At 37.2% G+C, this 12,707-nt stretch overlaps 1 protein-coding gene across 2 annotated transcripts in view; it reads right to left on the minus strand.

Annotated features, from left to right (window-relative positions):
* Window positions 1-12,707, minus strand: part of TGM5 (transglutaminase 5) — a 45,706-nt gene that overhangs the window by 12,893 nt on the left and 20,106 nt on the right. For both annotated transcript variants that reach the window (XM_023500708.2, XM_031952177.1), the window contains exons 5-6: window positions 11,162-11,290; window positions 9,067-9,244 (exon numbers count right to left, since the gene is read on the minus strand). In XM_023500708.2, the coding sequence (XP_023356476.2) occupies window positions 9,067-9,244; window positions 11,162-11,290 (307 nt within the window). The remainder of the gene's footprint in view (window positions 1-9,066; window positions 9,245-11,161; window positions 11,291-12,707) is intronic.

A 12,707-nucleotide genomic window follows, 5' to 3' on the forward strand; every position in this document is an offset into this window, starting at 1 on the left:
AAAAGAATGTTCAGAGTGCAAAAGCTCAGAATGAATTAAGGAAAGCTTAGAATCACAAAAAGTACTTTTTGTTTGTTTTTTTTTAATGTAGAGAAGATTCTTCCTCCCTCCTTTCCTTCCTTCTTTCTTTGTCCTTCCTTCTTTCCTTCCTTTCTTTCTTCTTTCTTCCATCCCTTCTTCCCTTGCTTTATCCATTTTTTCCTCTCTCCTTTTCCTCCCTCCTTTATTCCTTCCTTCCTTCCTTCCTTTATTCCTTCCTTCCTTCCTTCCTTCCTTCCTTCCTTCCTTCTTCCTTCCTTCCTTCCTTCCTTCCTTCCTTCCTTTCTTCCTTCCTTCCTTCTTTCCTTTTTTTCCTTCCTTACTTCTTTCCTTCCTTCCTTTCCTCCTTTCTTTCTTCATCTCTCTTTCTTTCCCTCTTTTTTCTCCTTCCTTCTTTTTTCCTCCCTCCCTTACTTTCTTGCTCCATCTGTTGCTCTCTTCTTCCATCCTTCCAAGTAGCCACCAGGCTGCCTAAGGAACAAAAAGCACTATTTCAGAAATGATGCTGATCATTAGTGGAATGACCTACGAATGGCTCCAGCACTTCCAGCCTAGGCAAGATAAGAATACCCAATCTCAAACAAAACAAAACAAAACAAAGTCTCACTGTAGTTCAGTGTTGTCATTTTCCAAATAAGGAAACTGAGTCCCAGAGAGATTGAAAACTTTGCATCTTCCATGTCTGACCAAGCTCTAAGAGTTTAGCCACCTTCGTGGGTATTGGAACAAATTGTCCTCATCTGACCATTTTGCCAGAAGTCTCACATTTTTGGGATTGACATCCTCCTAACTCACCAATGGCTCTTGATGCCTGTCAGTTACCATCTGCCAAGATGGTTTTTACTAGGCTGTGGCCACATATCCTACAGCTTCTTGGAGCCACAGGTGAAAGTTGTGTGGCAGGTAGATGCCAGAGGTGGATGAACAGACCTGAAAAATGCTCTGCAAACCCTCATGCCAGAGGTGCTAATTCTCTCTGAATACCCATAATCTCTCCTTGAACAAAGTAGTAGATCATAGACTTAGAGTTGGAAGGCAATGGAAATAGCCATCCACATCCAGAGAGAGAGCTATGGAGCCTGACTATGGATCAAAGCATTGTCTTTTCATCTTTTGTTGCTGTTGTAGTTTGTTTGCTTGATTTTTTCTTTCTCTTTTTTCCCCTTTTGATCTGATTTCTTGGTGGGGTTGGCAGGGAGGAACGTGACTAGCCTGAGGTAGTAATCAAATTATCCATCTCCATATCAATCCTCTGCCCCTGGATCCAACTTGGAGAAAGAGGAAACATGGGAACAAAAGAGAAACAATTATTATGGTAGGTCTAGGCAGAACCAAAGAAACAAGGTGGATGGGGGAGAGTCATCCCAGCATAGATGCAGATAGGCAGGGTAGAAGATGCAGGGCGGCGCCGAGGGCTGGAGGGCTGGAAACGGAGATAGTCAAGCTCCGGATGCTGGCAAGAGGAGGGCAGCTTCCTAGCATGGAGCTGGGGGATGTTCGGGAAAGGTAAAGTCAGAGGGATGCACGAGACATTCACCTCCTAGAAAATGGGCCCAATCTGGAAAGGTGGGTGAGGAACATTGGTCCAACCTGCTATGCCCAGGTGACTATTCCTGTTGCTTCAGGTATATTTCTGGGGAAAGAGGAAGGAGGAATTCTTAGGAATTCTTTCCTCTAATTTATGAATGATTGCTTAAAGTAACAATGATGGTATCAGCACCTAATTAATGCTTAGTGGATATAATCTCTATAGGCCATAGGGGAGGTTTTGTGTTGCCAGGGCAAATAGATGTTGTGGGGGAAAAGAGAAATAGTTGTCATGGGAAGATGGTTGGATTTGGAATCAGAGATTATAATAAGTGAGTAAATTTATAGGACATTTTAAGGTTTACAAAGTACTTTATAAATATGATTTTATTTCATCCTCACAATAACCCTAAAAGGTAGGTGCTATGATTTCCCCCCATTTTATAGATGAGGAAAGTGAGATAGAAGTTAAATTACATGCTCAGGGCCACAAAGGTATTAAGTGTCTGAGTCAGGATTTGAACTCAGGCCTTCCTGATTCCAGGCCCAGAATCCCATTCACTATACCAGGGCTTCTTAAACTTTTTTCTCTTGCAACTCCTTTTTGCTCCTGAAAATTTTATGCAACCCTAGGTATATAGGCATATAAAATAGGATACAAATTAAACATTTGCTGATCATTAATCATAATTTTATGCCTTCTACATTCAGTTATGTGACCCTCTATGAGGTCATGACCCACAGTTTCAAAAGCTTTGCACTACATGGCTTATCTTATACATTGTCTCTTTGAGCTTCAGTTTTCTTCATCTGTTTTCTAGAGATAATAATAGTTACACTATGCCATAAAGAAGGAAAGTTACATAAATGTCAGTGGATACTGCCCATGCTAATCATTTCTGATCCTATTCTTAACATAGATCCAAGCTGGAAGGGACTTTAAGGATTATCAAGATTAACTCACTGAGTTTACAGATGGGGAAACTGATGCATGTAAAGTGACCTGCCTGACTTCACACAGGTAGTAAGTAATAGGGTAGAATTTGAACTCAGGTTTTCTGATTTCAAATATTATGTTTTTATTGCTATATCTTTTTTTCATTATGCCACTTCTGTGATCAAGAATATTAAACACATCACCAACTCTAAATAAACTACACCTTAGATATGGAGTAATGAACCACAGCTGAAATTTATAATCTCATTTCCTTATCTTTCCTTATCAGTAAAATCAGTAATTCTACTACTTACCTCTAGAAAGTTGTTTTGAGAATCAAATGAAATGATATATGTGAAATTCTTGATTAAATCCCTGAGGGTTTACAAATGTAAGTTATTATCATAATTATCCATCTTTTATAGGAAATAATTAACTAATGTGATTCCTTTAATTGTTTTACATTTATAGAAAAATATATTATTTGCTCTTTAAGGGAAGAACTAGAATTTAATTAAGGAAGTTATTGGAAGGGAGATTTCACTCAATTTGAGGAAAATTTGAGGCAAAAACACACTGGGCTTCTTTAGGGGGATTGTGAATTCCCTATCACTCTGTAATTTGTAGCACAGATAGCATGACCATTATAAGGATTGTTACAAAAGGAATTTCTGCTGTGAGGTCTCTTCAAATTCTGTTATTCTAAAAGTTACAATGAGACAGAATTTGTTTTGGTATAAGAAAGAATTTCCTACTGAGTGGATGTTCATCATTTGGGGAATGGCTGAATAAGTTATGGTATATGAATGTTATGGATTATTATTGTTCTATAAGAAATGATCAGCAAGATGATTTCAGAAAGAAAGAAAGAGAGAAAGAAAGAAAGAAAGAAAAAAGAAAGGAACGAAGGAAGGAAGAAGGAAGGAAGGAAGAAAAAGAAAGAGAAAATTTCTTTTCAAATTTGTTCTTATTTGGTCATTTCAATCGTGTCTAACACTTGGTAGCCCCGTTTGGAGTTTTCCTGGCAGATACTGCCATGATTTGCCATTTCTTTCTCCAGCTTATTTCACAGATGAGAAAACTGAGGCAAACAGGATTAAGTGATTTGCCCAGAGTCATACCGCTAGTAAGTATCTGAGCTCAAATTTGAACTCGGGAAGATGAGACTTCTTGACTCGAGCTCTGGTACTCTGTGCACTATGGCACCATCTGGCGGCCCCCCCTCTCAAATAGAGATGTCTATAAATAAGATAGGCTACATTATGATGTAATGCTACTCTGTCACTGAAAATGTTCAAGCAGAAAGTAGATAACTATTTATTAAATAATAGTTATAGAACTTAGAGTTGCAAGGGACTTTAAAATACAACTCTCTCATTTTACAGACAAGGGAACTAAAGCTCAGAGGGAAAAAGTTATTAACCAAGAAGTCACATAAGGAGGAGATTATTAGAGGAGATTCCTGCTATGGGTGGGAAGTTGAACAAACTAGTTACTTCCTGGGAGACAGCATGGTATTATAAAAAGAATGCTGGGTTTAAATTCCTAAAATCAAAGAATGACAAATCACTTAATCTCTCCAGAACCTCAATGTTCCTCTCTGTAAAAGGAGGAAAATTGACTAGCTGATCTTTAGGGCTAAAATCCCAAGATCCAAGGATCTCTAAAGATTCCCTTCAAATCTTAAAATCCCATAAGAAGTTTTTGGTACATTAGGTCAGGGCTTCCTAAACTTTTTCCACTTGTGAACCAGAGAAATTTTTACACTTCAGGTATGTAAAGTATACAAATAAGTATAAAATAAGTATATAGAGAAAATATCTACTGATAATAAATCATCATTTATTTTCCCCATATTCAGTTATGTGACCTTACCTAGGGGTATGACTTACATTTCAAGAAACTTTGCATTAGGAAATATAAAAATCAGGAAGAAATCCAAGTCAGCCTAGGGGACATGACTTAATAGATTAAAGTCAGTGCTTTGGCCACGAGTTTGCTGTGAAAGAAAGTTTGGGCAGGATGTTTTGGAAGCCAAAAATTATAAATGCCAGCAAAAGACCTGGTCAGTATGTCCTCCTGGTGAGTCAACTGCATAGTAAGGTTGAAATATGGAAAATTGGTGAAACTTTAAATAATACTGAGTTCAAGAGATTTGAGAATAAAGTAACTTGAATGAATTATATGTAAGAGCAGATTCTCTTTCCACAAAACACTCTGGATAAATTCTGATTATATGGCTTCCAGGAACAGTTTTCAGAAGCATAAAAAAACCATTGACATTACCATTTTTTCTTTATTTCTGTCTTTACTCCACCATGTTGGCTCTACCTCCTCTTTATCCCAAAAGTATAAAAAAAAATCATCTTGACTTTTATTTTGTACCTGGCCTCTGGAAGAGAGAGTGAGGCTGATGACTTGGTGCAACTCTGTCTCATTTAAATACAATTGCATTTAATTGTAGCGAGGACATCACCCTATGATGTCATTGGTCCTCCTCGTAGGCCGAACAACAACAATAAAAATGTAAAAAAGTCAAAGTCAGTTCATAAAATACGGGAGAATGTACCCTTGTCCCCTGGATTCATCGGACCCTGACTTGTAGCAAAGATTCAAATGAGATAATATTTGCAACGGACCTAGCATAGTAGCTGGCATACAGCAGGTACTTAATAAATGCTTGGTTCCTTTCCTTCCATCTCTCATTCCCCTGTTTGTAGATGAACAGGTTGGGTCCAAATAGTGGAAAAAACTCAAGATTTTAAGTGTGAGAATCCAGGTTGAATCTCAACAATCACCTTGTGATCTCCTGCAAGTACTTAAACTCACTGCATGATTTCTGTAGTTGTAAAATAAGAAGGTTGTGCAGTATGACATTAATGAATAGAGAACCTGCTCTGAAATCAGGAGGAACTGAGTTCAAATTTAAATCCAGACACTATTTCCTCATCTGTAAAATGAACTGGAGAAAGAAATGAGAAATCTCTCTATTGGCCAAGAAAACCCCAAATGGGGTCATGAAGAGCTGGAAATAACAATATCTATATCTATTTATATCTATCTCTATCTATCTATCTGTTGTAGCACCCAGGATGCTACATTCTGCAAGGGCAGGAACTATTTTTAGTTTTATCACTGCTGTTTTACGTGACAAAGAGTTTCCTTATATTAAAATGAAAAGCCTGATCATGTTCCCTATTCATCTAACTCCAATGTCTCCTAATCTTTTCCAGGATCAAATATAAAATCCTCTGGCATACACAGCCCTTCATAAATTAGACCTTTCTTACTTTTCCTTTCCTTCCTAACTCTCTTCCAAAGGTACTCTTTGATCCAGTGCTCTCCTTCCTGTTCTTTGCACATGGCACTTCATGGTTATCCTCTAGATTTGGAATTATCTTGCTGTTCATCTCTCTAGGCCTCCCGGCCTCTCTGGCTTCCTTCCAATTCACTCAGGAGTTAAGACATCACCTATGATGTCATTGGCCCTCTTTGAAAATGAAGGATGAGCCACAACTACAACAACAGCCCCAGTCAAAACCTCACTGATTAGCCTTTCCAGATCCCCCTTAATACTACTTCTTTCCCTCCATGGATGATCTGCCATTTATCCTGCACATATCTTTGTTCCTAATTTTCTGGCTGTCTTCTCTATTAGATTATGAGCTCCTTCAAAGCAGGGACTTAGTTTTGTTTTTTTGTTTGTTTGATTGCTTTTTGGTTTTTTGCCTTCTTTTGTATCCCAATTGCTTAGCACAGTGCTTGGTCCATAGTAGACAATACATGCTTATGGACAGACTGACTGAAGTTCCTCAAAGCAATGAAATTACCTTTCTAGTCCAAAAATATAAGGGTCCTAGACTAGATGACTTCTAAAGGATTCTTCCAGCTCTAAATCTGATTGTACTTAAAGTATTGAGTGGTAGAGGTAAGGGTCTCTTCTACCCCTTCTACAGGGATAAAATTGAGTCTGCTTCATCACTTCCTTGTTTTCTGAGCCTCTGTAAAAAGAATATATTTGATTTCATCTGTGTAGGAGCTAAAGATTAGGATTTCCTTTACCAATTCAGATCAGGACTTTCTCTGCAACTTTTAGTCTTCAAAATTGCATAGGTCACTAAAAGATTATAGCTTGCTGGAAATTTCCCAGCCAATATGTGTCAGAGACATATTTGGATTTGGACATAGGCCTTTCTACCTCTCTATTTCTTACATTATGCTGTTGCTCTCTTTCTCTCTGTCTCTGTCTTTCTTTCTTTCTCCTTCCCCTATATATATAATGGATGTTTTCTATATGGAGTATATATAACAAACATAATACACACACATTTCCAAAGGCACATATGTGTAGATAGAGATATAACCAGACAGTCCAATTAAGGAATGCTGGAATTTGATTAGAGTATAGGCAGAGCCAGTCATGTAGGATAAAATATTCTTTTGCCTCCTAGGTTTATCCTCATAAACATTTTAATTGGACTATAAAATTTGCATAATTTTCCCTTACTGACACCACCCACCTCTCATCACTCAGGCTCCATCACGTATATCCACACCCAGCCAAGTTGGTTTCCTTCAGTCTGCCCCTGGATGTAAAATGAGCTGCCTCTGTCTTGATCAGGCTAGTCCCCTTGACATACTCATCATCCCCTGTGTGAGTCATAATATTCATACCAGCTCATCAAACCCTCACCAAATTGATTTAGGGAATTAATGCTGCCATTTCTCTTATCTCCCCTCTTTATATTTTCCAAGTCCAAGGTACTCTGAAGGGGTTAGGGCCTGTCTCTTCTCCTAAGTGGTGGGCTTGAGACTACCCATTATTCCCCAGCAAAAAGGCAGCAGGAGACAAGCAACTGGGAATAGTGTGAGGTAGGAAAATTTCTCAGTCTTAGAGACAGAAGAAGCATATGACTTATTTCATTCTGCATCCTCCCTCAAGGTTCTGTTCCATCTTAGCACTATGTCATGGAAAGAGTAAGGCACTTAGGAGTCAGAACACTTGGGCTTTTTAGTCCCAATTTTGGCTCTCTATCTCTATCTGTGTGTGTGTGTGTGTGTATGTATACATATATAGATAGATAGATATACATAGATATAGATAGATAGAGATTGACTGTGTTCAAATTCCTTTTTTCTACTTCTTTGTTACTTTTTAATTTTTTATGTCCCACAAGCTCATTTCTTCTTTGCTTTCTTCACAGTGGATAGAACACTAGACCTAAAATCAGGAAGAGTCATCCTCTTGAGTTAGAATTTGGTCTTAGACACTTACTACCTTGTTAGCTGTGTGATCTCAGGCAAGCTACTTAACCCTGTTTATCTCAGTTTCCTCATATAGAAAATGAGCTGGAAAAGAAGATGGCAAACCTCTCCATTATCTTTGTCAAGAAAACTCCAAATGGGGTCACAAAGAGAAGTGAGTGAAATGACTGAACAATAACAAAAGTCTTTGCCCCTTTTCTTAGTAAATATTTTTTCCTAGACTACTTTCTGTTTCACCCATCAAATTGATCCCTCACTGTATTGCCCTCAAAAATCATAGGTTATTAGACTCAGAGCTAGAAGGGAAATTAGAGGCTACCTAGTCAAACCCCCTTAATTTGCATGTAAAGAAACTGAGACCCAGGGAGATGATTTAACTTGCTGAAGAATCACCTAGGTAATAAATTGCAAAGTCAGGGTTTGAATCTAGGTCTGTTTTTTCCCAGTGCATCATGCTAAACACTGTTTCCCTTTCAAAAGTGACTTCTGAAATTGGGTCAGACATTTGAAGGCTAAGGATAGAGATGGAACATTTCAGATGTAAATATTTCAATCAATGAAAACTGATGATGTTTGTAGAGCTGTAAGTAGCATTTTTGGTGTTTGGAACAAGCTGTCTTCTTTATAATCCATGATATAAAAATAATACAAAAACAATGAAGATAAATTTAGTGATTGGGAGTGGGAATTAATTATTATGTGGTACAGATGAGTATTATTAATAATGAGGAGCTTCTTATTTTAAATAGATATTCTTGTTAACTAAGTGATGACTTGAGCTGTTTCTATGTTCCTGAAACACAATAAATATTTAATAAATACTCTAATTATCAATACGATGCTGAAAGAATACATGAGCTGTCAACAAACAAATATAACACAATTTTAAATCTTCAATCTCTTTAAATCGTCATTAAGATTTTTAACACTTTTCAAATTTTAGCACCCTAGATAAAGACCCAACCACTCCACCTTAGATATTGTTCTGGATATTGTTTAATATGAATGCTGTATAGGATAGTGGATCAAACATTGGATTTGGAGCCAGAGGATCAGGATCCAAATCTAGATTTTGCTCCTTACTAGTCATGTGACCCTAGATAAGTATTTTAATTTTCTGAACCTCAGTTTCCCCAACTATTTCTAAATCTCAAAATCCTATTAATGCAGTTAAATAGAAACCATTTGGAAGTTATTTAAATAATAATACTTCATAATATTTTCAAAATAACCTTTGAAGTATTAATTAACATTAATTAGTTAATGACCCAGGTCTTCTCTACCTCCAAACTGCTTACCTGTACACATAACAGCTGCAAAGACCCAGCACTGTCCATATTTCACAGGCTGGCCTGCTGTGGCATACCATTGCTTCAAGATGGCTACACTACCATTCCATTCAGAAGGGCTAATTCCATCAGAGTAGCCCTCACTCCATTTCCCATTGAGAACACCATTGTCATCATTGCTGTTGATCTAAAAAGGCAAGTTTTGAAATATTAAATTTTTTAAAGTTTTTATTAATGCTTTTTTCCTTTTTAAAAATATCATTATTATTTACCAATAATTTCCCCTACCCCACTCTACTTCTAAATCTGCCCTTATACCAAAGAAATATTGTTAAGTAAAAACAATCATAGAATCAAAAAGTTGGAAAGAATTCTCATTATACCTTATCCCCAAAAGCTGAAGACTTCCAATGAAAAAGAAGCTACCGCCTCTCAAAATAAACCATTCCACATTAGGACAACGAACATTTTTCATTTTATTTGGTTTTGCAACATCCTCTTCCACTCCTTCTAGGTCTGTCCTCAAGAGTCAAATAAAACTTGTCCAATCTCTCCTCCATATGAGAACGCTTTGAATATTTGAACACAACCATCATGTTCCCTACTGTCTTCTCTGGGCTAAACATACCCAGTCCCTTCAGAGGCCTTCTTGCCATGAATTCAGGGTCTGTCAACATCCTGGTTGCCTTTTTAAAGAAAATCTCCAGTTTATCACTGAATTTCTTAAACCATGGCACCTAAAACTGAACATGGTACTCCAGATAACATTTCACAAGGGCAAGAATATAATGGGATTGTTATCCATATATGTGGATATGTATATGTATATGTATATACATATATACACATACACATATGTATATGTGTTTATATCTGTATCTATCTGTAGAGACATATATATGTAGAGTTGTTTCTGTCGCTCTATAGATATGTCTATAGATAGAGATATTTATATCTCTATAGAGATAGCTTTGTCTATATCTGTCTGTCTATCCATTTATCCATTTATCTGTCTATCCATTTATCCATTTATCTGCCTATCCATTTATCCATTTATCTGTCTATCTATCCATTTATCTATCTATCCCCCTCCTAATGCAGTTCAAGATTTCATTAGTCTTTTGGGTTGCCCTATCATAATGATGACTTGTATTGGAATTGCAGTCCATTAAAACCCCCAGATTCTTTTCAGAACAATTGCTTTCTATACATGCCTTCCCAAACAGACATGTTCACTGTATCTGACAATGTAAGCTTCATTCTGAAACAGTTCTCTATGGAGAGGAAGAAAATTATTTTGTCACCAATTTTTTGGTAAAAACATTAATTTCTCTCTTTATTGGAACTTTTTGGTTTTGTATCAATTATTTCTGGATATACCCAACTCCCATGAGGCACAGAATGAAGAGACTTTCCCTTGTAATAAAGGAAAATAATTAGGCAAAGATAATTAATAAGGCCATCACATTGGACATTTTATGCTACATTCTATATCTATAGTCTCCCAGTTCTCCAAGAAAACAGGGGGACACATTTCTCCCTCTCTTCTCTAGACCAAGATTGGTCCTTATATTATTACCCTACTAAACTGATCATTACAATTATTCAAACTTCTAAGAAGCATTACTCTCCCCTTCAAGGAGATCTGGCTTGTAATCTGGCCAGAAACCTAAAAAGTTTTGACTTTGTTTTTTCTGGAGGATTTCCTTATTATGTTAAGTGTTGTTTTGTTAATTAATTAATTGCTCTTATTTCCTCCTCCTCTTCCCTCCATCTCTTAGCAGGTTTGATATTTGACTGGTTGTTTTTGTTTGTTTGTTTTAATACTTCAGTACAAATGAAATTTAGAAACTACAAGGCAATATCCTAACTCTCTGAACTTAACCTTTCCCAAGAAATAAAAATCAGAATCAATAGGAATGAGGGTCTATTTTCAAGATTCTGTAGCTGGAATTCTTTAGTTGAAAAGACCTATTTATTGTCTATGTTCCCTCTTGAATCTAAGCTAAAAGGGCTCCTTTTAGAACCACTGAGTCTTCCCTTGGCCTCCTACCCCAGAGATTTCTAAAATAGAATATGATCAGCACAGGGGTGCTTCTCTCACCATGGCACTGACGACTCTGCTGATGTATACGGAGCTCCCCCGCAGTGCACAGTCCATGGCTGGATCAACTTGAAAATTCAAACTCTTGTCTAATAGCTTCAGGCAAATATCTATGATATCTTCCTCAAACTGCAATAGGAGGGATTTAGAAATTAGTTTGGGAAGCCATGGGAAAGAGCTGTCTGTATCACATGTGTTCATATATGAATATATCCCTATGTAATCCTCCCTTCCATCAACCTCGATTTCCTAATACCTTCTTCCCCCAAATACTTTTTTATTGTATGTATTTTGTATTTATATTAGTCTATATTCCCTTCCCCTTCCTTTCCTTTCCCTTTTCCTTCCCTTCCTTTTCTTTCTCTTTCCCTTCCCTTCCCTTCCCTTTATATAATTTCCTGAGCCTTTGGATGGCACTTGTCATCTTTGTTTCTGTAAAGATGGATAACGTATTGGGACAATCCAATGAAAAAACATTTATTAAACCCCTATTAGGTGCAAAACATTGCACTGGGCAGCACTAAGATGATTCTGGCAACATTTCTGCTATTCAGGTTGTTTACAAACTATGGAAGTGATAGAACAGATATGTCAACAACTATTTAATACATTTGAATAAATGCTTAGGAGAAACATATAAAAAAAATATTATTGAAAACCTGGAGAGAGAGCAATTGTTTTTGGCTGGGGACCTGGATGGGAGGAACATGAGAGCTAGCATCTGCAATAGTTATTGAAGAGTGGGAAGGATTTCAATAAGTAGAAAGAGGAGGAGGAGAGAATGAGGAGGTATTATAGATAAGGCATAATCAAAGGCATGGAAGTGAGGCAAGGGAGGGACATGTCTCTGGAGAGTAAGTAGACCAGCTTGGATTGGGGGCAGAGGGGAGGGGGAGGGTAGAGTCTGTGATTGGGAGCAGACAGATAAGGTCTGCTTCGGATTGTGAAGAGCCTCAAATGACTTGTTTTTGATTTACAGCTCATTCTTTCCAGCTCACTTGATTGTGGAAAAAATATTTCTTTTTTTTTAATAGCTTTTTATTTACAGGATGTATGCATGGGTAACTTTACAGCATTAACAATTGCCAAACCTCTTGTTTCAATTTTTCACCTCTTACCCCCCACCCCCTCCCCCAGATGGCAGGATGACCAGTACATTAAAATATAAATTAGATACACAATAAGTATACATGACCAAAACGTTATTTTGCTGTACAAAAAGAATCAGACTCTGAAATATTGTACAATTAGCTTGTGAAGGAAATAAAAAATGCAGGTGGGCATAAATATAGGGATTGGGAATTCAATGTAATGGTTTTTAGTCATCTCCCAGAGTTCTTTCTCTGGGCATAGCTGGTTCAATTCATTACTGCTCCATTGGAAATGATTTGGTTGATCTCATTGCTGAGGATGGCCAGGTCCATCAGAACTGGTCATCATATAGTATTGTTGTTGAAGTATATAATGATCTCCTGGTCCTGCTCATTTCACTCAGCATCAGTTCATGTAAGTCTCTCCAGGCCTTTCTGAAATCATCCTGTTGGTC

This window comes from Sarcophilus harrisii, chromosome 2, assembly GCF_902635505.1.
Source record: "Sarcophilus harrisii chromosome 2, mSarHar1.11, whole genome shotgun sequence".
In the NCBI taxonomy this organism is placed as follows: domain Eukaryota; kingdom Metazoa; phylum Chordata; class Mammalia; order Dasyuromorphia; family Dasyuridae; genus Sarcophilus; species Sarcophilus harrisii.